General features: G+C 41.9%; 1 protein-coding gene across 1 annotated transcript; it reads left to right on the top strand.

The window, feature by feature from the left end:
- Window positions 1–781: 781 nt before the first annotated feature.
- Window positions 782–19,079, top strand: LOC139480313 (Y+L amino acid transporter 2-like). The gene is made up of 14 exons (XM_071263367.1): window positions 782–840; window positions 2,391–2,529; window positions 3,874–3,980; window positions 5,356–5,484; window positions 6,188–6,412; window positions 9,347–9,472; window positions 9,666–9,765; window positions 10,413–10,457; window positions 11,791–11,914; window positions 12,256–12,359; window positions 12,772–12,868; window positions 13,750–13,899; window positions 15,530–15,707; window positions 19,015–19,079. The coding sequence occupies exons 3-14, from the start codon at window positions 3,890–3,892 to the stop codon at window positions 19,077–19,079; spliced, it is 1,434 nt and encodes a 477-aa protein (XP_071119468.1). The 5' UTR covers window positions 782–840; window positions 2,391–2,529; window positions 3,874–3,889.
- Window positions 19,080–24,986: the final 5,907 nt, after the last annotated feature.

Raw genomic sequence — 24,986 nt, 5'->3', positions numbered from 1 at the left:
CATAATCGGAGGGAACCGAGATTCGAACCCACAGTCACAGGTTTCTGGCAGGCCCAAGGGACGCAACTCTGCACATAGAATCTCGGCACCTTAGAGAAGACATACGTATCCGTAAGACGTAATTATCGAACATGCCAATAAAACAAAATTAGTCTTCGGTTTTCATTAATGCACCAAAAACTTGTATTTCAGCCAACTTAACACTCGCGCAGAGTTCCTGCAAAGATTCTCATTCATGTCTGTGCTTCTATAAGAGATCTTAACGACGTGGCATTCCTTCGTATTTGTTTGTTTGTTTGTTTGTTGTTTAACCACGCACTCAGCAATATTCCAGCTATTTGACGACAGTCTGTAAATAATAGAGTCTGGACCAGACAATCCAGTGATTGACACCATGCGCATCAATCCACTCAATTGGAATACGATGACATGCATCAACCAAGTCAGCGAGTCTGACCACCCGAACCCGTTAGTCGCCTCTTACGACAAGCATGGGTTGCTGATGACCTATTCTACCCGCTTGTGAGACATGTGGTAGACCTACAGAGACTCTCGCATCAAAAGAATTGTTCACTGTGATGACCTTAATGATATACGGGATCAACTTTGTTGTGAACTGATCAACATTGGACCTATAGGCTTTAGTGTACACCCCCACGGCCTGTCTGGTATTGAGCCTGTGCTATTAATACTTTCCTGTAGGCCCCACCGCGAACTGAACGAAGACGAGTCTGAACAATTAATCTCTGTGGGTGTCAGTTATGTACATCTGATGAGTGGAGGAGGACTCTCGTTGCACTGATACAGAGCATTGCCACAACATACTCCTATGAACATTCGGTACAGTCATTTATTTATCATCTGTGACAGTAAGATAAGTCATCCCATTATGTACTACATAATCTCTTGAGCATGTTTTTGTAATCTCCCAACTCTAAGGATGAATAAAGAATATATGCAGGTCTCAAACGTTTACCACTTTGGTGAAGCAAGCACCGGTATGGTGCTGACAAACCTAGAAGCATAATCGGGGCGAACCGGAATCGAACCGAGTGTCGCAGGTTTCTGGCAGACCCTAAGGACGCAAATGTGCACAGCGAATTGCGACACCATAGACAATTGGGTCTCCTGTGCCCCCTGTAAGAGAATACATACATATACGTAAGACGTAGCTATCGAACAAGCAAATAAAACAAGACATAAATAAGACAGGACATATAAATAAGACGACATATTAAGGCACGTAAACTTTAGACATGGACGTTTTCCGGAAAAGGAAAAAAAACTTTCCTTAATTATAAGAAATCTCTGCTGTAGAAGACAGCATATAAATACGACAGAACATGCACATAAGATGTAGAACATACACATAATACTAGAACATATAAATAAGACATTGAACATAATTATACATAAGCCCTATGTCATATATCAAAACATAGCACAGTAAATAAGACATAGAACATAATTATACATACGCCCCATGTCATATATCAAAACATAGCACAGTAAATAAGACATAGAACATAATATATACATAAGCCTTATATCATATTTACCGCGATTCGCTGTGCAGGGTTGCGTCCCTTGGGCACGCCAGAAACCTATGATTGTGGGTTCGAATCCCGGTTCGCCCCGATTATGTTTCTAGGTTTGTCAGCACCATACCCAGGCTCGTGGGTTTCACCGAAGTGATAAACGTCTGAGACCTGCATCACTTCGGGCTTACCTCCCACATTAAGCTGATACGCGGCGATATAACTGGAATACTGTTAACAGCGGCGTTAAAACCAACTCACTCACTCACTCACTATATCATATTTAAGAAATAAACGAGTGGGAGTTGTTTATGTACAATAATACACTGCAGGGAGCCTGAACCACGAGGGGCGCAGCGGGTTTGGTATTGGTATTTGTGAAATAGTATTTACCATCTAGTTTCATAGACAAAACAATACAAATATCACAAATAACTGATTTAATTTTTGCATTAAATCGGTTCATATTTTTCACATTTATTGATCGTTCTATTACCATAATAAACACACAATGGCTTACATCATGTATGTCCCTTGAAATATGACGTCACTGGTGCCAATTGATAATGGAATGACATCACAAGACATTAGACTCGTTTCACTTGATGTAGGTACAGGAGTGTGTTTCTAGCTTCTCAGATGTTTTGTTCAGTGCTGTGCTGTTCAAAATACAAGGCTTAGCACAATTACTCTGAAATTATTTTCCTTTTCAAAAATCGCCAAAGAGAAGACAACAATGCACGGATAACGCACTGATTCACGATGATTGTTGGCGGGCTCCGTTATATGTATTGGCTTATTTATCCATTTCTTTTTCGCATATTCACCTGTTGCTGCTGTGTTCCGCGATAGATACCGCTGGTTCTGAAACTCTTTGGAAGCAGTTGGTGTACATCCTTTTATGGAAACGGGCTAAATTGGCTGCACTCTCACCAAGATCCCGACTGGGCGGTGATTTGTAAACAATCACTGTAAAGTTGAAGTAAGTCAGGTAAGTTTGCTGTATAGTCAGGATAGCTTTAGTGCTGCTAATGTTTTATTAAAAGTAAAGGCGCAAACATAAAAGGGAATCATAGAGAAATGACATATCCCATTTATCATCGTGATTGTTTCGATGTTGTCTTTATTCAATTAATCAGACGAGCGTGAACACTTTCATCATGAAAAACTAGACAGGGTGCTGCAGGAAATCAATAAAATGATGACGAATCATGAAGATGAGTTCATTGGGTTTTTATCAATTACGACACACATGAGTTCATGGTCTGATATAATTTTTAACGAATCAAATTGATGTATTATAACATGTGACAAAGAAAGGTCAGACTCGATCACCTTAAAAAGATACTTTCAACACAGAGTAAGCATGGGTTGCTGAAGACCTATTCTAACTCGCATCTTCACGGGTCCCAAGACAATAAATATTCAAGTTTAGACATAATAATGATTAAGACAAAATCGCGTTAGTGGCCTCTTACGACAAGCATGGGTTGCTGAAGACCTATTCTAACCCGGATCTTCACGGGTCCTCGCTCTCGCTGATCTTGGGATCGGATGACCAAGAAGATCTCTCCCTCTGTTCAGTTCGAGCGATGCGTATCTTTTTGACTGTATCTCGCCAAGGTAGAAAATCGCGGAAGAGACTCTTCATTCCGCCATCAACCACCTCCGTCTCGGGGAATTCTGTACTACGCACTCTTGTTGGCTTGGCTCTATCATCCTTCGAGGTCTACTTTTGCTGAATTGCTTCCACCTGCAACGTCCTACCCGCACCAGACCCGAGCAGTTGCTTCCACTGTCGTAACTGAGTTTTGGGCTTAAAGGGACCCTACCCTAAGTAGGTGGCCTGAGTGGAGCCCTTTAGCTAACGTGTCTATCGCTGGTGGGGTAAGTACTCAGTGATCGGTTGTCTCACCATAAACTGGTACTTGATACGAGGGGCGTTCAATTTCCCGGAACAGGAAATAGTCACTGGGGCTAAGTCTGAACTGTACAGTTAAATCACCCACCATACAGCCCAGACTTAGTCCCCAGTTACTATTTCCTGTTCCGGCAAATGAAATCTGCCCTACGTGGAAGACGCTTCCAGGATGACGAGGACATAAAGGCTGTCACAGATGCGTGGTTAGAGGGCCAATCTGCAGATTTCTATAAAAGTGGTATTAAAAGCTTGAAGGACAAATGGAATATGTGTATTGAGGTGAATGGAGATTATATTGAAAAATAAAAGTGCAAAAGATATTCTGCGACTTGGTCTTATATTGAAGTTGCAAAACTTATTGAACGCCCCTCGTAAGTGATGTATGAAATTTATGGAGCTTGAACGTGGTTACAGCTGCAGCCAAATAACCATGGCAACCAGTGGAGATCACACAGATATCAGTTTGAAGAAACAACTTGGTCTCATCAGCACAACTAGTTACATCGTTGGCAGTATCATAGGTAAGATCTGGTACTTTATACCAAGGACAGTTATTAAGTGAGTGTGTTTGGTTTAACGCCGACCCGCAAGTTATTTCAGTTATATGATGGCTTGTCATTTTGATGTGGGATGAAAGCCTGAAGTGATGCAGGTCTTAGACATTTACAACTTTGGTGAAACCCATGAACACGGGTATGGTGCTGATCAACCTTGAAACATAATCTAGGAGTCTGAAATTCGACCCGGTATGTTCTGGCAGGAATATGGACGCAGAGAATTGCGGTGCCTTAGACGAGTCAACCATCCATGCCCCCGCCATTTTTTCCGAGGCAAGAGAGTTAACTGACTTCAAAAGTCCAGTTTCCACCCTTGCCAAACTAGGCTGGTATTATGGAGTTACATTTTGGCTGGACTAAGGAGTCTATGCATCGTCCAATCAAAATCACGCAACGAAATCGAAATCCGGTTGTAAACTGTCGTGCAGATTTCGGTCGATTGCAGGACTTGCGACCGCCAACTCGTTGTTAACATATATTTTCAAAATATTTTCATGCTTTTAATCAATGTGATCAAGGGATTTGATGCACTGCGCGATGTAAGACCAGTTATATTACACTGTAGATCGTAGATTATCGATCAGATCGTCTTGACTGGGCGCCGCCATTTTGTTTGAAGTGGTACGAGGGGTGGAATCTGATTTGTTTCATGCTGTACCAGCCTACATAATCCCACGCTCAGGTGTATCAGTCTACATAATCCCACGCTCAGGTGTATCAGTCTACATAATCCCACGCTCAGGTGTATCAGTCTACATAATCCCACGCTCAGGTGTATCAGTCTACATAATCCTATTCTGAGCTCTATTAGCCTACATAATCCCATTCTCAGGCCTATCAGCCTACATAATCCCACGCTCAGGCCTATTAGCCTACATAATTTAATTATCAACTCTATCAGCGTTTGGAATCCAGTTGTAACAGCTTACAGAATCCCATTCTCAGTTCTGTCAGCCATTAGAATCTCATTCTCAGTTCTGTCAGCCTTAAGATTTCCATTCTCAGTTCCATCAGCCTTTAGATTCCCATTCTCGGTTCAATCAGCCTTTAGATTCCCATTCTCAACTCTAACAGCCTACAGAATCCCATTCTCAGTTCTAACAGGCTTTAGATTCCCATTCTCAACTCTTACAGCCTATAGAATCCCATTCTCAGTTCTATCAGCCAATACCCATCCATTCTCCGTTCTAGGTATTTTTAAATTAAGAGATTTGAGGACTCTTTTAAGGCGTATTTATATACATTACATCTTTTCAGGGACTATATGTTAGTGTGGTTGAATAATACAAAGCTGATGTTACATTCAGGTACAAACTCTGCATTGTCTGTCTGTGTTTAGGTGTGGGTATTTTCATCAGCCCGACAGCCGTACTGGAAGGGGTGGGGTCCTCAGTGGGCTTGTCGCTCATTGTGTGGGCGCTGTGTGGAGCTTTATCCTACTGCGCTGCGATGTGCTATGCTGAGTATGGTACGTCGTACTATGTATTGAGATATCTTTTTACTTAATATTAAAAGAGTGTATATTTTAATGCCTGTACATTTTATGGTTTAAATATGTTGTGTGATCTTGTATACATGCTACTTTGATATTGCTTTGAAGTCTTCTTCAACCTCTAACAGGCGGCTTACTTTTAATGATTTTATAACGTACCTTATTAAGACTTTAATAAACAATCTGTCCATTTTCCGATTCCCCATTGTTCTCGGTGCCTTAGGTTTGGTACCTCCCAATCTGTTGACTGTGATTGGGAGAGTACCTGGGTTCGCTATCAGGAATACAACCCTTCTGACAATAATGCAGAAGGCTGCAGTGTTGGGGAGTCTTCACATTGAAAAACATGGGTGGGTTTGACTAAGCAGTGCTACCTTGGAGAAGTTCCATTCGCTTTCTGGCCTGCGTGTAGAGGGGGCAAGGGCCTAACCAGCCTGACTGTGCCAGGATCACCCGAACCCTCTTTGTTGCATTTTTATATTTTTATCTGTAAATGATAATAATAATAATAATAATAATAATAATAATAATAATAATAATAAAAAATAAAATACAAAATACAAAAACAATATTAAAAAGTACATTACTGGCAGTTATATTTTGTGTGTTGATCACATTGATATCATTAAATGACTATGGTGTATTTATATCATTAAATGACAATGTTGACACATTCCAGGTACCCGTGTAAAGAAATCCGGGGGCACCTACACCTACATCCGAGAGGCTTTCGGAGACCTGGCTGGGTTTGTGTTCCTGTGGACGCAGCTGGTCATTGTCCGGCCACTGTCCATCGGACTGGCGTCGCTGACGGCCGCAGAGTACATCGTGAGACCTGCCTTCCTGTCCTGCCCCGACATGGCCCCGACATCAGCTAAAGCCATGCTGGGATTTGTCATATTGGGTAAATCTGTCACAGTGTCAGATAAAATATGTAATCAATTTCTTTGCCTGTCCAAATGCTCAGTTGTTGCGAAGAGAGGTATATATACTTAACAACAAAACTTCCTGTGACACCAATATTTTAGTGTTTTTTTCAAACAAGTAAAGTTTGGTTTTCAATATTGTAGTACATGTATGGAATCAAGTCACAAAAACGCAACTGCATGCAAAAGTTGACTTTTATGCAAGCCCCATGCATTTCACTACTCAAGAATGGGTATAAAAACACGTGCGCTAACGGGATTCCATATGCATTGTTTAGCATCGTGCTGACAACCACTCAGAAAAACAACCAAATTACGCAATTATTCAACATTGCGAAATGCTACGCCTGTCCGAAAATGAGCGTCTGCGAGCCATTGGTATGCTTGAAGCAGGATCGAGTCAACGTGATGTTGTGCACTAGACAATTTAACGTCCACAGAAACACCACTTGGTGCTTATGGCAACGTTGGCAACAGACGAATGCAGTCAGAGACCATCCTCGGAGTGGCAGGCCACGCGTAACCAATAATCGACCAAGACAACTGGATTCGAACAACACGCCTACGAAATCGATTCCAGCTAGCAACAGTGACTGCAAGAAGCATCCCTGGCCTTTGACGAATATCTTCACAAACCTTACGTCGTCGCCTCAGATTTGCAGGGATTGTCGTCAGAAGACCCGCCAGACGTCCCATTTTGACAGGAAACCATCGTCAAGCACGTCTACAGTGGTGCAGACAGCGTCTACGCTGGACGACCATACAGTGGGGACAAGTTCTATTCACTGACGAGTCTCGTTTTCACCTCAGCCACAGCGATGGACTGATTCGAGTGTACCGACGTCGAGGTGAACGTTATGTCAATCATTGTGTCATGGAAGAAGATCGGTTCGGGGGCGGCAGCGTTATGGTATGGGGCGGAATTACAGCAAGACATAGGACCCGTTTGATAGTGGTAGAGGGAAATCTCAATGGACAGCGCTACCGCGACGAGATCATCAACGCTGTTGTTCTACCGTTTTTAAGTCGTCGTGGCCCGGGCATTACCTTTCAACATGACAACGCCCGGCCTCATATTGCTCGACCTGTTCAGGACCCTCTTCAACAAAACAACGTGAATATCATCCCCTGGCCAGCTCGCTCCCCTGATCTCTCACCAATCGAGCACATGTGGGATGAGATGGATCGACGCCTTCGACGTCAACCACGTGTTCCACAGACACTCCAGGAACTTCGAAACATGCTCCAGCAGATATGGACAGATATCCCACAGGACTTTGTGCGACGCCTGGTCCATTCCATGAGACGAAGATGTGTTGCTTGCATCGCAACCAGAGGTGGACACTCACGCTATTGATTTGTAAATTGACATTTTGGCAAGTTCATGTTTTTTTTTAAATGAAATCACGCATTTTCTGAAGTCATTGTGGCAAATTAAACCATTCGAACACGTACAGGAGTCTTTTATCTGTTGCAAACCGAAATTGTTTCAGTTTTGGTAAAACAATTAACTTAAATCTTATTCAATGTCACAGGAACGTTTGTTGTTCAGTATATTTAGTACACAAAGCTTTGTTAGAAAATGCTCTCAATCCACCAGAACATAGGCCTTGGCTTCGTTGACTGGGAGTATTGTGAGGCTGTCACAGAAAGTAATCAATAAGAGTTATTTAATGAATACAACCAATGGACAATAGTTGTACATACTCAAATGTGGAGAAACCACCTGATGTCGCTCAGTGAAAAGAGATGATATTAAAATTTTAAATATTCACTTTCTATAAAAAAAATATTAAACATTATTTGATGTGTCACCAAATATAACTCGGTTCAGAGTGGGCTCTCATAATCTAATGATTGAAAGGGTACGTGAGCAAATTCAAAGCTAGCTTAGTAAAATTGTAATTCCCCTTTTGTGTTTTAATGAATTAAAAGATGACGTATGTCATGGTGTGTCCATATCATAATACTTTGAGGTGAGGTGAGGTGAGGTGAGGTGAAATGGGGTTTAACGTCCCATCCAAGATTATTGCACTTATATAGCGACGTGCATGTACCTGTGTGTGTGTGGCTGCTTGTACTAGTCCGGACTGATGCCGATTTATTGTGCCAGCTCACTGAGATACCATGCCGCAGTTTAACATGAGTACCCCACTCAGAAACAGTATACCGACTCCGAGCCAACCAGTCCTTGTTTTAGCCCCCTAATGCCGAGCGCCAGACAGGTTAACAACAAGTACCATCTTTTAACGTCTTTTGGTATGACGCGGCTTGGGATCGAACCCCGGACATTCCGCTCTCCGGGCGGACACACTACCATTAGACCACGGAGGCGGTCTTTTAATACTTTGAGACGACGCTTTCTTTGTGAATATGTGTGTTGTATAAAGTGTGCTACAAATACTTAATTTGTTACAAAATGCGCGTCCTCAAATTGTTTATAATCCGTCTAAAAACATATATCTCATGAGTTAGATATATTCATAATTTCACATGTCTTTGACTTTGTAAAATAGTTGTTATTCTTTAATTAACAATCTGTCTATGCTTCTAATATGCACTTAAAGTACGTTTGTTATTATTTTGCATATTGGCCTGTGGTCTAAATGAAATAAAGTAACTAAGTTATGTTGATATGCACGACACCGTCACCGACGGCGTGGTCCGTTGCGAGATCTGCATATACAAGTGAATACATACGTTGTCTGGGGCACCTTCGGCTGCTTGGTTGATGCATGTCATTGTATCCCAATTGCTCTGATCGATGCTCATGATATCAGTCACTGGATTATCTTGCCGAGACTCGATTATATACAGACGGACGTCATATAGTTGGCATATTTCCAAGTGCGGCGTTAAACAACAAACAAACAAACAAACAAACAAAACACCTTCGGCTGCTGTTGTTTCAGGGTTCGTCATGGCGGTCAACATGTACAGTGTGCGACTGGGTGCCTGGCTTCAGACTGCATCTACTGTGTGGAAAGTGTTTGCGCTGGTTACTATCATCGTTGCTGGGATTTTACATTTGTGTCAAGGTCAGCAATTTGTGTCAAGGTCACTAGCCTTGACTCCTGTATCTCAAAATATTGTAAACGGGTTTCAGGCACACGACTTTGAGAAGAAACTTGCCTTAATGCAATAGCATCCCTTTTTTATTCTTTATGATGCAAATTATTATTTATTCAAAATAGCTCATGACCTTTGTATGTCTAAAACTTATTTATGCAGGTCATACGGAGAACTTCAGAGACCCCTTCAGAACCACCAACCTGACTGCAGGAGGCGTGGCCATGTCGGTCTATGCTGGCCTGTATGCATATGGCGGCTGGTAAGGCACCGATAACTCTCCCAGCCTAACCCCCTTCTCAGTCCCGCGAATATAAAACGCTCATCGAAAGGATGAATATGTCTTATAAGACTGAATGATTTTGGAAAATAATATGTTGTTTTAATAATTGTTACATTTATTTGTGAGTGAATGATTGCTGTATTATGACAGAAACGATGTTATAAGTGTAGTTTAACGTAAGGGTGTAATATTATCCCAGGATTCATCATGTATCTTTCATTGCCTTCTTGTATACGAATAAACATTTACAAGGGATTTTGTATCGAAATTGGGTATTTTTTCAACTACAGCTACAAAACCAGTTGCAACAATGTAATTTTTGTGGCAGGCGTTTTTTTTCAATTTTCTGAAGTATATTTATTTTTTCGATAATTTTCGGGGACAATTTATTATGGGTCGATAACAAAACAGTTAGAAAACGTCAATAGATAATTGATTTCGTTTCTGTATTTAGACATTAGTATGCTGCTTTGTAAACAAAACACAATTTTTCGTTAGGGAATTCAAACACATTTTTCCAATACTCGCCTAGCTTTTTCCAATGTATACGTGAACTGCAACAGTGAATTATTAAAAAAGTATAAATGTCGTTTGCTGTCACACCTTCTTACATATTGTCACCCCAGGGATAATGTCAATATGGCCGTCGAAGAAGTCATGAGACCCCACAGGTAAACCAACCAAATCATAAAATCGGTTCTATATAAATATCAACATTACGTTGATCACTTAAACAATTGGTTGATACAGTCTTTAATAATATTGAAATATACATCACATTTAAAACAAAAATGCATATTTTGATTTTTAAAATAAAAATGCAATATATACTCAAAAACAAAAGTTCCTGTAACACCAATATTTTAGTTTATTTTTCAAACAAGTAAAGTTTGGTTTTCAATATTGTAGTACATGTATGGAATCAAGTCACAAAAACGCAACTGCTACAGAAAAGCATGTATTCCATACAAAAGATGGCTTTTATGCAAGCCCCATGCATTTCACTACCCAAGAATGGGTATAAAAACATGTGCGTTAACGGGATTCCATATGCATTGTTTAGCATCGTGCTGACAACCACTCAGAAAAAACAACCAAATTACGCAATTATTCAACATTACGAAATGCCACGCCTGTCCGAAAATGAGCGTCTGCGAGCCATTGGTATGCTTGAAGCAGCATCAAGTCAACGTGATGTTGCAAGACAATTTAACATCCACAGAAACACCATTTGGTGTTTATGGCAACAGACGAATGCAGTCAGAGACCCTCCTCAGAGTGGCAGGCCACGCGTAACCAATAATCGACAAAACAACTGGATTCGAACAACACACCTACGAAATTGATTCAAGCCAGCAACAGTGACTGCAAGAAGCATCCCTGGCCTTCGACGAATATCTTCACAAACCGTACGTCGCCGCCTCAGATGTGCAGGGGTTGTCGCCAGAAGACCCGCCAGACGTCCCATTTTTACAGGAAACCATCGTCAAGCACGTGGGATGAGATGGATCTGCGCCTTCGACGTCAACCACGTGTTCCACAGACACTCCAGGAACTTCGAAACATGCTCCAGCAGATATGGACAGATATCCCACAGGACTTTGTGCGACGCCTGGTCCATTCCATGTGACGAAGATGTGTTGCTTGGATCCCAACCAGGGGTGGACAAACACGCTACTGATTTGTAAATTGACATTTTGGCATGTTCATGTTTTTTTTAAATGAAATCACGCATTTTCTGAAGTCAGTATGGCAAATTAAACCATTTGAACCGCTTACAGGAGAATTTTATCTGTTGCAAACCGAAATTGTTTCAGATTTGGTAAAAAACATTACTTTGCATTAAATCTTATTCAATGTCGAAGGAACTTTTGTTGTTCAGTTTATATATTTTCTAAATTTAACTAAAATGCCGGACAAAAGAAAGTATCTTTTATACGTATGTTGAACAATATATGCTGTAATTCATTGCTTGATTTTCGTAATATTTCTCAAATTTCGTAGAACCATCCCCATCGCCATCCTCGGTGGCCTTGTCATACCGACCTTGACCTACATTCTGAGCAATATCGCCTACCACGCTGTACTCACTAATGGTGAAATTCAGTCTGGCATTGCGGTCGCTGTTGTGAGTAAAAACACACGAGATTATACCAACAACAAAAAACAACAGACTATAAAATCAATGTCAGTATGTCCTTCATTATGATTATGTTGATACAGGTTGTTGTGTTTTTATTCTTTGTAGCCAGTGACGATCAGGGTTAGAGTTGGTCTTCAGCAACCCATGCTTGTCGTAAGCGGCGACTAACGGGATCGGGTGGTCCGACTCGCTGACTTGGTTTAAGCATGTCATCGTATCCCAGTTGCGTAGATCGTGCTCATGATGACAATCAGTGCATTATCTGTTCAAGACTCGATTATTTACAGACCGTCATATACTGTCATATTGCATTTTATTCTTTGTAGGTGTTTGGGGAAAAAAACCTGGGATTTTTTAAGTGGATCATTTTGCCATGTGTGGCAATATCGGCAGGTGGAATAGCTAATGCTGTTGTATTCACGGCGTCCAGGTAAGATAAATAACTGACCCCTTAAGATCCGGGTTAGAATTGGTTTTCAGCAACCCATGCTTGTTGTAGGGCCTATAGTTGTCACAAGAGGCGACTAACGGGATCGGGTGGTCAGACTTGCTGACTTGGTTGACGCATGTAATCATATCTCAATTGCGTGGATTGATGCTCATGATGTCAGTCACTGGATTGTCTAGTCCAGACTCGATTATTTACAGACTGCTGTCATATAGCGGGAATATTGCTGAGTGCCGCGTTAAGCAACAAACAAACGAGACATAACTCACTGGCTTATACGTATGATGGGAATGAGACAAACGACATTTGATAAACTAATACATCGTACATTGTCTCACGTTATATAATTTAATGAAGAGTGCAGTCTTGTTATTGATTATGTATGTATGTTTAGAATCAACTTTGTGGGAGGCCGCGATGGACTGTTTCCACGGTTCCTGAGCATGATCAGTGTACAGAGAAGAACTCCACAGCCTTCCATCATAGCACTGGTAGGTAGGGTGTACCATTTCTGGAACCCGTTTGTATCAGTCCAGTATCATTCCTGTATCAGTTCTGAGGATTCTGTGATTTAATACCATCCAGTTAATTTCAAATATATGAACTTTCTTGTCCATACTTCCAATGTAATCTGTCGGGCAAAAGAAAGTATACACTGAATTTGACCAAAACGTTACAGACGTTATCAAAACGTTGCTATAAACTGAAAACACTCCCTGAAAGACTTAATATATTAAGGTCCAAAACTCAGACTCGTTTACTTGGTTGATACATGTAATCGATCCCAATTACGTGGATCGATGCTCATGATGTCAATCACTGGATTGTCTGGTCCAGACTCGATTATTTACAGACCGCCGTCATGTAGCTGGAATATTGCTGAGTGCAGCGTTAAACAACAAACAAGCAAACAAACAAACAAATCATACCAAAAAACGTTAAAATATGGCCGTGCCTGGCGCTCGGAATTAAGGGGCCAAAAGAGGGACTGGTCGGCTCTGAGTCTGTGTATTGTGTCTGAGTGAGATATTCATGTTAAAACTGTGGCATGGTATCTCAGTGGGCGAGCACTATAGCACTAAATCGACTTTAGTTCGTCCTAGTACAAGAAGTGGCCTTCCGCGCTTCTCTAAACCACTCCTGGTACTGTGACATATTTGTATGGAGTACAACTGTTCAAAGTTCTTATTATTCCGCTGACACCTGTGTCAGTGACTGAAAAAAAGCTTTGTAAAAGGTTTTGTTGAGCTGGGAATAATGTTTAGTGTTATTATTGACACAACATCAGTTCTTACTTTCATAACTGTAATTTACCAGTCATCTGCATCTCCATGTACATATATTATTCTCTTTAAACTACTGTATATTACAGTTCGTACTGGCGACTATCTTCGTCTGCCTGGGTGACGTCAAGTCTGTGCTAGGGGCCTATGCGTTCTTCAAGGCAGGAGGAGAATGTCTTGCCATCTCGGGAATAGTCTTCATACGACGGAAACACCCAGCTAACGACACTACCTACAAGGTACCATGACACTGAATTAGCATGATGAGATACATCTTTCAACCTTGACACACTAATAAAATGTTGGTCAAATATGCACGTATTTGTCAGACGAACACCTGGTGACAAGGGTTTGTTTAATCCAAAATTGCCAGTTTAATTTAATTATGAAAGCAACTTAAAAAAGAAACTTAATTCTTAGTTGTCCCGGAGCGTTTGCTAAACGTGGCATGACTTTTCATCAAATGTAACAAAGCGACATTTGTGTTTTAAAATTAACTCTCATAGAATTACATGATGCAATATGAGTGAGTGAGTGAGTGAGTGAATATGGTTTTACGCCGCTTTTAGCAATATGTTTAATGTTTTGTTGTTGCGTCGTTGGGTTGATTATGTGAGACGTTATGCTTTAACTAAAATTCATTTACGAAGGTGAACTAGGTATGGGAGAGAATACACGATTCATTTAGTAAAGGGAGATAGTAAGGGTTATATCACGGCGTGTCAGCTTGAGTGAGTGAGTTTGATGTTACGCCGCTTTTAGCAATATTCCAGCAATATCACGGAGGGGGACACCAGAAATGGGCTTCACACATGATGCAAATATGAAAAATGTTAGTGCATTCAAATATAGACGATGAATATTTTTGCTTCATTACACACAATAAACATATTTCAAATAGAATAACATTTTATACGCCGCCGTCTTCAGTGCGTCAGTTATATATGGCCTGTAAACGTTCGAACCTGGACGAGGCATACCGGTGAAATGACACCGACCATCGGGGCACGGGAACACGTGAGGCAGGTCTAAATCCCAGTTTATGTGCCCCCTACAACCAGCAAAACAATGCCGGACCCTAACCCGCGTGTCAACATCAATATAAAGTAAACTACGGTTAAAACGAATACGCTTATAACGAACTGACTTTTTTAGTCCCGACTATTTGCTGTAGTTATGGTGTATATATATTCTTATAACGAACTACGGTTATAACGAACTAAAAATAGTAGTCCCTTTGAGTTCGTTATAACCGTAGTTTACTGTACTCGATTACCCTGTGAATTATATCTCCATTTTATTGGGGTACATACCCTGGATACGTTTGCTTCCATAGCCTCGTTTTGAACACGATTCGGGTGCCACGACGCAAAAAGACTTCCGATGGGTATCTTAGAAATATCTGTCCTTGAACATAAATAGATTAGCGGTTTTTCGGCCCAAATTTGCAACATCCCACGCATGCTAAGGGGCGTGTGGTTGTAAATGCATTTCTTACCTCAGTCTTCATTGACCCAATTTATTTTTACACAGAAACCCAGATTACTTTTTTACAAAACGTTGAAGAATGAGTGATGGTAAAATAGACAAAATCAAGTTTAACTTTTTATTTTCATTTACATTCAATGCCACAATGGAACGGCCGTTGATTAGTTTTTGTTGATTTGCCTGTTAGCGTGACTCAACCTGAATTGAACCCTGGGAAATCAACGGAAGTCTTCCCAGAGGGAGTTAAAGTACAAGCAAAATATTAATTCGCCACCCCCCATGTACTAAAATCTATAAGACGCCCTTCCATGTGGTGTTGACGGGTACTAAGGTACTAAGGTGAAAATGAAACTCTTCTCAGCTATCTTTAACCTCCCTCAGGTCCACTGGTTGTTCCCTTGCATCTACGTCATGGCCTTTCTGGTGCTGTCCCTCACGGCCGTCGTGAACGACTCTGGCAAGTTCCTTCCCCCCTTCATCATAATGATGCTTGCTGTCCCTCTCTACTACATGTCAAGAAGTGGCTGGTGGAAGAAGGGCCATCCCACCACTGTCAGTAGTAAGTCACCCTTTCCTCTTCATGCGGGGACATCTCACCACTGTCAGTAGTAAGTCACCCTTTCCTCTTCATGCGGGGACATCTCACGACTGTCAGTAGTAATTAACCCTTTCCTCTTCATGCGGGGACATCTCACCACTGTCAGTAGTAAGTCACCCTTTCCTCTTCATGCGGGGACATCTCACCACTGTCAGTAGTAAGTAACCCTTTCCTCTTCATGTGGGGACATCTGACCACTGTCAGTAGTAAGTCACCCTTTCCTCTTCATGTGGGGACATCTCACCACTGTCAGTAGTAAGTCACCCTTTCCTCTTCATGCGGGGACATCCCACCACTGTCAGTAGTAAGTCACCCTTTCCTCTTCATGCGGGGACATCTCACCACTGTCAGTAGTAAGTCACCCTTTCCTCTTCATGCGGGGACATCCCACCACTGTCAGTAGTAAGTCAACCTTTCCTCTTCATGCGGGGACATCTCACCACTGTCAGTAGTAAGTCAACCTTTCCTCTTCATGCGGGGACATCTCACCACTGTCAGTAGTAATTAACCCTTTCCTCTTCATGCGGGGACATCTCACCACAGTCAGTAGTAAGTCACCCTTTCCTCTTCATGCGGGGACATCTCACCACTGTCAGTAGTAAGTCACCCTTTCCTCTTCATGCGGGGACATCTCACCACTGTCAGTAGTAAGTCACCCTTTCCTCTTCATGTGGGGACATCTCACCACTGTCAGTAGTAAGTCACCCTTTCCTCTTCATGCGGGGACATCCCACCAGTGTCAGTAGTAAGTAACCCTTTCCTCTTCATGCGGGGACATCTCACCACTGTCAGTAGTAAGTCACCCTTTCCTCTTCATGTGGGGACATCTCACCAATGTCAGTAGTAAGTCACCCTTTCCTCTTCATGTGGGGACATCTCACCAATGTCAGTAGTAAGTAACCCTTTCCTCTTCATGTGGGGACATCTCACCAATGTCAGTAGTAAGTAACCCTTTCCTCTTCATGTGGGGACATCTCACCAATGTCAGTAGTAAGTAACCCTTTCCTCTTCATGTGGGGACATCTCACCACTGTCAGTAGTAAGTAACCCTTTCCTCTTCATGTGGGGACATCTCACCAATGTCAGTAGTAAGTAACCCTTTCCTCTTCATGCGGGGACATCTCACGACTGTCAGTAGTAAGTAACCCTTTCCTCTTCATGTGGGGACATCTCACCACTGTCAGTAGTAAGTAACCCTTTCCTCTTCATGAGGGGACATCTCACCACTGTCAGTAGTAAGTAACCCTTTCCTCTTCATGCGGGGACATCTCACGACTGTCAGTAGTAAGTAACCCTTTCCTCTTCATGTGGGGACATCTCACCACTGTCAGTAGTAAGTAACCCTTTCCTCTTCATGAGGGGACATCTCACCACTGTCAGTAGTAAGTAACCCTTTCCTCTTCATGCGGGGACATCTCACCACTGTCAGTAGTAAGTAACCCTTTCCTCTTCTTGTTGAAACAGTCACGCCGAAGACCCGGGTTCGATTCCCGACATGGGTACAATGTGTTAAGCCCATATCTGGTGTCCCCCGCCGTGAAATTGCTGGAATATTGCTAAAAGCGGCGTAAAACTAAACTCACTCACTCACTCTTGTTTGAACATCTCACCACAGTCAATAAGATACACTTGTCTCACTTTGCCACCTTAACATTAATTTCGAAAATTATTATTTAGAATTAAAATTAACTCAATTAACAACTCAAAGTCAAGAGGCCATGTAGAGTTTCTCGCCTGTGATGTAGACTCCAAACTTTGCGGTGTCAAACCACTGATGTTTCACTCGAACAACGAGGTCTGTCTGGCTGAAGGAGAATTGCGAAGCTTTTGCTGTTTTACGGAAAGTAGTCATGACTCTGAGGATATTTTATGTCCGTTTCAGTACTTTGGCACACACCGCGGATCTACAGTGAGAAAACTGTACATGGGTTTGAGTCTTCCTTAGGCACTTGTCATTTATTGTTGTAGGGGAGTGTGTGAAGTGGGCGGGGCGGTGTGTGTGCGTGCGTGCGTGTGTGCGTGCGTGCGTGTGTGCGTGTGTGAAAATGTCACATATATTTGGGATTCGGGAGCGGGGGAGACTGGGTATGAGTCATGATAAAATGTCACATAAAATTTAGGGAGTCAGCAAAATATGACAGTCCTAAGGCCAATCTTACCCCTTTTATAAATGATAAGTCGCTTATGTTACCAGGCATTAAGATACTCGTCATTGTTTTCCGGCGTTCCCCCTAAGGTTTAAACTTAATATACCTTGCTTTGAAATGCCGAACGTCTTACCGATGTGGGAATACAGTAAGATGATATGCAGCTGAGCACCTAGCAAATGCCGTCGAACGAACCTAACCGAGCAAGGGCGATAACTGCCGGTAACACATACTAGTATTCATTGTGAACCGGCTCCTCCCGTATGATGGTCCCTGTGTGCGAATCTTCATGTGGTGGCCGAGAGGGGACATCGCTTTCTCGCCCTCAATTATGGCCGCGAGAAAGCGATTACACGATAACACGAGATCGTCAGTTGGCCAGGGGTGAAAAACAAGATTTTCGTTCCCATATTTTCCTGTATACCTTAAACCTTTTCTATTGCTTAAAGGAGGTATCTGTATTATCATTGGGTAGTAAGCTTGCAAGTGTGCGCGTGAATTTTCGGGGGTCAAAATTGAATAAATTGAAGGGAAAATGCATAATTTGACAAAATTGGCTGTAACACTTATATTAGGTCATCAAACTATCCAAATTATGTCTTTGATTACAGGTAATGTGTTCGGTTATCTGAATTTGGCAAAGATTTTGTTTCATTTAACTGTTATTATAATTCTCAGGGGAAACATTGGTAAATACCATGTTATTTACTTCATTATCAAATCTTGTGAGTAGGTAAAACACTAATTCCATTGAATTGTGACAATAAAACCACTCCTTTATGCAATAATAAAGGTTTAAGGTATACAGGAAAATGTGGGAACGAAAATCTAAACTAAGCCTCTTTTCCCCTTGCCTGCCAACTGACTAAGACGGGAAAGCGACATATCGCTTTCTCCTCTTGTGGTATCACTTTATCGTCTCGTGCTATCGCTTTCTCGTCTTGTGTTGTCGCTTTCTCGTCGCGCGGCCGTAATTGAGGGCGAGAAAGCGATGTCCCCTCTCGACCACCTTATATATGTACAGTACACAGGCTCGCACACACGGTACATCACACCATGTGTGTACCAATGTTATCTATATATTGTATGCAACCTTACATTCATGGAACTGCCTGTTTCAGAGTGGGTCACGCTTATCTGTCATCGCCTTCTGCTGTGTGAACACGCCACACGGCGTGTACTGTGAGGAGGATGTCTTCATTGACAGCAGATACTAAGTGAACTATACGCAGAAAGTACGAATAGAAGTAGTCAGCTGAGTTCACTTAGAAGTTTGTTCAATCAAACTTGATTTATTTAATCAAAGCCATGATTGAATAAACTTCACTCGATTTAAAATGACATATTTTCAATCAACATGAGAAGTGGAACTTGATTGCGAGAGAGAGAGAGAGAGAGAGAGAGAGAGAGAGAGAGAGAGGGAGAGAGAGAGAGAGAGAGTGTATTTTATTCATTTTTCTACCACTTCGCTATTTAACATTAACCTAGTGCTTGTAACACACTGGCTGCCTATTGTCTGAGACTGACACCACCGGACCTAACAGACATTCCCGTGCAGTCCAGCCGCTCTGTCTTTTCACCCCAAGGTCGACTTCGTCAGAAATAACCACCCAGAGAGGGCAGGTGATTGCTGAGCGCCGTCCAGCGGCAGTATTAGGTCTTAGATAATAATGCCAGGATAGTCCAATATGAGTGAGTTAGTGAGTGAGTTGGGTTTAACGCCGCTTTTAACAGTATTCCAGTTATATCACAGCGTGTCAGCTTAATGTGGGAGGAAAGCCCGAAATGATGCAGGTCTCAGACGTTTACCACTTCGGTCAACCCCACGAGCACAGGTATAGTGCCGACACCTAGAAACATAATCGGGGCGAACCGGGATTCGAACCCACAATCATAGGTTTCTGGCGTGGCCAAAGGGACGCAACTCCGCACAACGAATCGTGGCGCCTTAGGCCCCCCTCAATATGCGAGAAAGAACATTTTAATACACTGAACAGGACGAGATTTTGTCTAGAAAACAGCGTATTATCAACATGATGGAAATATTACGATTGTAATATAACTGCAGGTGATATAAACGTATTTTCACGCTTTCTTCGAAAGAGGACCTGGCGCATGCTGAGGTCGATCCCCGTTTGTTTACAGGTAGTTTGCCATTTGCACGCAGGGCACGTGCGCGATATACACAGCTACAGTTATAAGGGACACTCTCAACACTGCAAACATTTACACCAGGTCTCGTCTTCTCTTCTGCGTTTACCAGCAAACGTACAATAAATGACATATTTGCACCATTACACAAATCACTATTTTATCTAATTTAATCAAACATAACAAGAAGCCAAGGCTTTTACTTATGACTTTGTTTGTTTGTTGAACGCCGCACTGGTCAATATTCCAGCTTTATGACAGTGGTCTGTAAATAATCGAGTCTGGACCAGACAATCTAGTGATTGACATCACAAGCATCGATCTACGAAATTGTTTGTTTGTTTGTTGTTTGTCGCCGCACTCAGCAATATTACAGCTATATGACGGCGGTCTGTAAGTAATCAAGTCTGGACCAGACATTCTAGTGATTGACATGACCATCGAGCCACGCAATTAGGATCGATGACATGCATCAACCACGTCAGTGAGACTGACCACCCAATGCCGTTAGTCGCCTCTTACGACAAACATAGTCGCCTTTTACGAGAAGCATGGGTTGCTGAAGACCTATTCTACTCCGGATCTTCACGGGTCGATATTTAATGAAAGAGTACATCTACGAAATTGGATGTCAGCTAGCCTGACCACCCGATTACTTTAGTCGCCTTTTACGGAGAGCATGGGTTGCTGAAGACCTATTCTTTATTACTAATGTAGTGTTTCCTTGTTTGACTTTAACTATAGTATCTCAGTTGGCTAGAACTAGAAAACCGATAATAAAACTATAAAAAACGCACACACACACACGCACACACGCTGCTATATAAGTACAATAATCTTGAACACGACGTTAAACCCCATTTCACTACACTAGCTGACTGTATAGTGGGAAAATATTGTGGATAGTCTAATACAGGTCAATTGCAAATGACACTACATATCACCAAATCGTAAAGGAGCGGGTAGTGACTGTCTAACACATAACCATGTCAACTTACTTCTTGCTGCATACTGAGATACATGTTTGAATGTATATCAGTGGGACAAGTGCCACATTGATTGATGGGTATGCACAAGTCGTGCATTACAAGGGTGTGATGTTGACGTTGATTGACGTTGTTTATGTCGGTGTTTATCTGAAATAGATGGATGCATGCAGAGCCCGAAGGTAAGGTTTCCACAGAATCCACATAACCCAGTTACTAATAATAAATTACTTCTTTAACAGTGGAATATTGATCACTCTGACATTGATAAACGTAAAGGGACGCAGCTATATATCAGTTGAAGCGCTCGTAAAATGTGAAAGTTATTCTCACTAACAAAATCAATTGTAAACAAAATGGCGATAAAAAGCAACATTAATTTTGAAATCTATGGCCCGGGGTATTTTGTTGCCTAGAATACAAAAGCGTTCATTCTGCCACATGGAAAGAAGTTATTGCGTGAAGATGAAACCAATGTTTATACGTGTAACCCATAAAACCCATCTGAGCGGTGTCCTCCCCATTTACCTGCTGCCATTATATCCTATGGTTTTCAGGGTGATTAGAGGAGGATTAAGGTAGGATTATGCATGTTGTTTTAGAGTTTACCCCTTGTCCATTTATCCCGAAAACTCCATGCCGCCTATTCTATTTGAATGAAAGTCCCGAACAACAAATGATAGATAACATCTTTATTTGGTAGGCACTTCAGAACATGGTAGGATGCCAACAATTTCAAAACATCTTTGAAACTAAATAGAGTTGGATAAGCAGAGTTCATTCTGGAGTCATCCTTCGAGATGGTTGTTTGTTCTTGGACCTACATTGTCATAGTGGCTCCAAATACCTACAGTGAATCTGACATCATCCCCAACCCATGTCGATACAACATAGTCACTTGAAGGTTCAATTGAAGGACTATCAATATCAGAAGCTTCTATAGCTTCTTTAGCTTCAAGCAACACGTCAACTGAAGGCAGCGGAGGCAGAGAAGCAGCATGCCTCACACACTGCTTCACGACTGCACTCTGCTTGTATCTGCTTGTACAGTCTCACAAGTCCTAAATCTTGCACCTTCCTCCAGAGGGTTATAGTCAAAACGGCCTCATGTCAGAACGGCCTCAAAACTGAAGTCAAGACGTCCACAAAATAGTCAAAATGGCCACAAATAAAAGTCATAACAGCCATAACAAAACATTCAGTATGGCCCTGATAATGATAATATTGTTGACATTATTGCATTTTACAGTGATATATATAAGTCATTATTATATTAAATCCATGAGACATGTGCTCTCAATCACTTATAGCTTGTGGCAATCACATACTTTAAGTCACTGATATTGTTGGTGGTTTGTAATTTCTAAAAGCATTATCAAATGAAATATATATACAATATTATAGAAGTTAGCTCTATGTTGGCCCAATCTGTTGTGAAAACATGAATAAAATTAAACTTTGATTCTGATGAGGATACCTTTCACTGTTTTTATTGTGACACAAAAATTGAGTTTGTAGTCGATGTTTTTCTCTGTGGCCATTTTGACTTTTTAGCTGTGGCCGTTATGATTTTTTACATGGCCGTTTTGACTTTTTACATGGCCGTTTTGACTATGGGCTGTGGCCGATATAACTTTTTACCTGGGCTGTGGACGCTTAGACTTTTTACATGGCCGTTTTGACTATAGGCTGTGGGCGTTTTGACTTTTTTTCTGGGGGCGTTTTGACTTTACCCATTGAGGCCGTTCTGACATGAGGCCGTTTTGACCTGCTCCCCCTCCAGATTGCCTAGCAAAAGTGGAAGCAGCATTTACGGATGTTGGTAATCGGAAACACGATCCGCAAGGCTTCGATCCCTGCACTCTCAAAGTCTTTAGATCTACATAGTTTCTGGGTCTACGTCGGCTCCAGTTATATCTGCAATCAATGTCAACGTTCAAACAATTGAATGTAGGTGTCTTTTCTGCGGTCTGGTGAGACCAAAAGCAAATGTGTCATATTCTGTCCTACCATGGCATGAATAAGATACAGCTGGCCCCAAAGACCAGGACAAGCATAAACTATATTGTTCCAAGCAACCCATGCTGGTCGTAAGAGACGACCAAGGGAGGTCAAGCTCGGTGACTTACTTGACTGGGTATCATCAGACCGCCTCCGTGGTCTAGTGTTAGAGCGTCCTTCCAGAGAGCGGAAGGTCCGGCGTTCGACCCGCCAAAAGACGTTGAATAATGGTACTTGTTGTGTTCCCTGTCTGGCGCTCGGCATTAAGGGGATAATAGAGGGACTGTTCGGCTCGGAGTCCGTATACTGTGTCTGAGTTAATCCTGCACCATGACCTTTGAATATATACGTGCATGCACGTCGCTATTTACTTGGACGCGACGTTAAACCCACTTTCACCTTCCTCATCTAACCATAATTGACGGCGTGGATCGTACGTCACAATATCGATCACTGGATTGTCTGGTCCAGACTCGAGTATGTAAAGGCCGCTGTAAAACATTTCCTTTCCTGCCTGGTGGCTGTGTCTAAATATTTAAAGAAATCATTCTATTTCATCATAGGTTTGTGGGATAAAAGCTTGGATCTGGTTATTCGCTGACTGGTTCACTGGCTGACTGACAAGCACTTACTTACTTACTTACTTTGGAGATTTAACGTGCGCTTTCCGACTGATGCGTATTTCGCACACGGGCCCGGCCAGGCCATTTAATGTGTTTCCGATAGGGGCGAAAGTGGTCTGTGCAACCCAAGAGGGGGTGTCTGACTGATATAGAAGATTTAACGTGCGCTTTCCGACTACAGCGTATTTCGCACGCGGGCCTGGCCAGACCATTTAGTGTATTCCGAGAAGGGTGAAAGTGGTGTGTGCAACCCAAGAGGGGGCTTTTAGGGGTTGCTTATATTGATTTTTTGAAATTTTTAAATTTGGAATAAATGTCGAGGTGGGTGGAGGAGGAAACTAAGGGAGCCGGGTGAGGTGGGTGTTTGTATGTTTATTGGATTTTGGATTGGTAGATTAATTAATTTTTAGATGCGCTTAATTAGGTCTGTTTTGATTAGGAATACGCCTAGGGCCTTGAAGTTTTCTAGTTTATTTTGAGGGTTTAGTATTTCATCTAGAGTAGGAACCTTATTTAGATTGAGGGTGGTTTGTAGTGTGGTTCTGTGTGTTTGATAGTGGGTGCAGTGAATGAGTGCGTGTTCTGTGGTTTCGGGTTGTTTGCAGTGGGGGCAGTTGCCTGTGGTGTGTCTTTTAAGTTGTTTTAGGTGGTTATTTAGGTTAGTGTGTCCTGTTTGGAGTTTTGTAATTAATCTGTCAATTTTTTTAGAGGGGTGTAGGATTTTAGGTTTGGCTAGTGGTAAGAGGGGGGTTTAGGGGTTGCTTATATAGAATTTAGGAATTTTGAGATTTGAAATAGATGCCGATGGGATTAGGGAGTAGAACTAAGGGAGCTGGGTATGGTGGATGTTTGTTTGTTTATGTGATTTTGATTTGGTAGATTATAGTGTTTTTAGATGCTCACCTTATCTGGCCCCGAAGTTATAACATCCGGGTTGTTTTCTTACCATTCTCGACGGAAGAGTTCCAAATTGCCGCTTGTGTCATAAACAAAGAGTCCTTTGCGCATGCTCAAGTTGAGCGTGAGTTGTTCTCAGCTGAGTACAGACTCAAGATGTTTTTTAACCTCTGCTTGAGTACAAATCTCAACTGAGTACGAACTTGAGCATGTATTTTAGCACGAAACTGATTTGAGCACGAAATTGTTTTTATAACTTCGGGGCCTGTTCTCAGTACAGCTGTAATGGCGTTACGGTTGACTGTCTGTAACGGGTCCCCCGTGTCTTGCAGGCAATATTCAATTTAAGTACGTAGTTGGAGCAATAAAATATATTAGATATTCATATACAAAAGGTTTTTGTCTACAACGGCAGCTCGCCATCAGTCTCCACTG

The sequence above is a fragment of the Haliotis cracherodii genome, unplaced genomic scaffold, assembly GCF_022045235.1.
Source record: "Haliotis cracherodii isolate W230 unplaced genomic scaffold, xgHalCrac1.p SCAF_4, whole genome shotgun sequence".
In the NCBI taxonomy this organism is placed as follows: Eukaryota; Metazoa; Mollusca; class Gastropoda; order Lepetellida; family Haliotidae; genus Haliotis; species Haliotis cracherodii.
Note: the sequence above shows the minus strand (reverse complement) of the source record. Positions and strands in the feature narration are given on the sequence as shown.

Bases quoted from the DNA above. Each gene is read 5' to 3' on its own strand.
- LOC139480313 (XM_071263367.1), top strand. From the start codon at position 3,890: ATGGCAACCAGTGGAGATCACACAGATATCAGTTTGAAGAAACAACTT. The intron at 9,473-9,665 runs GTCAGCAATTTG...TTATTTATGCAG, and splicing joins GATTTTACATTTGTGTCAAG to GTCATACGGAGAACTTCAGA. The intron at 11,915-12,255 runs GTGAGTAAAAAC...TATTCTTTGTAG, and splicing joins CTGGCATTGCGGTCGCTGTT to GTGTTTGGGGAAAAAAACCT.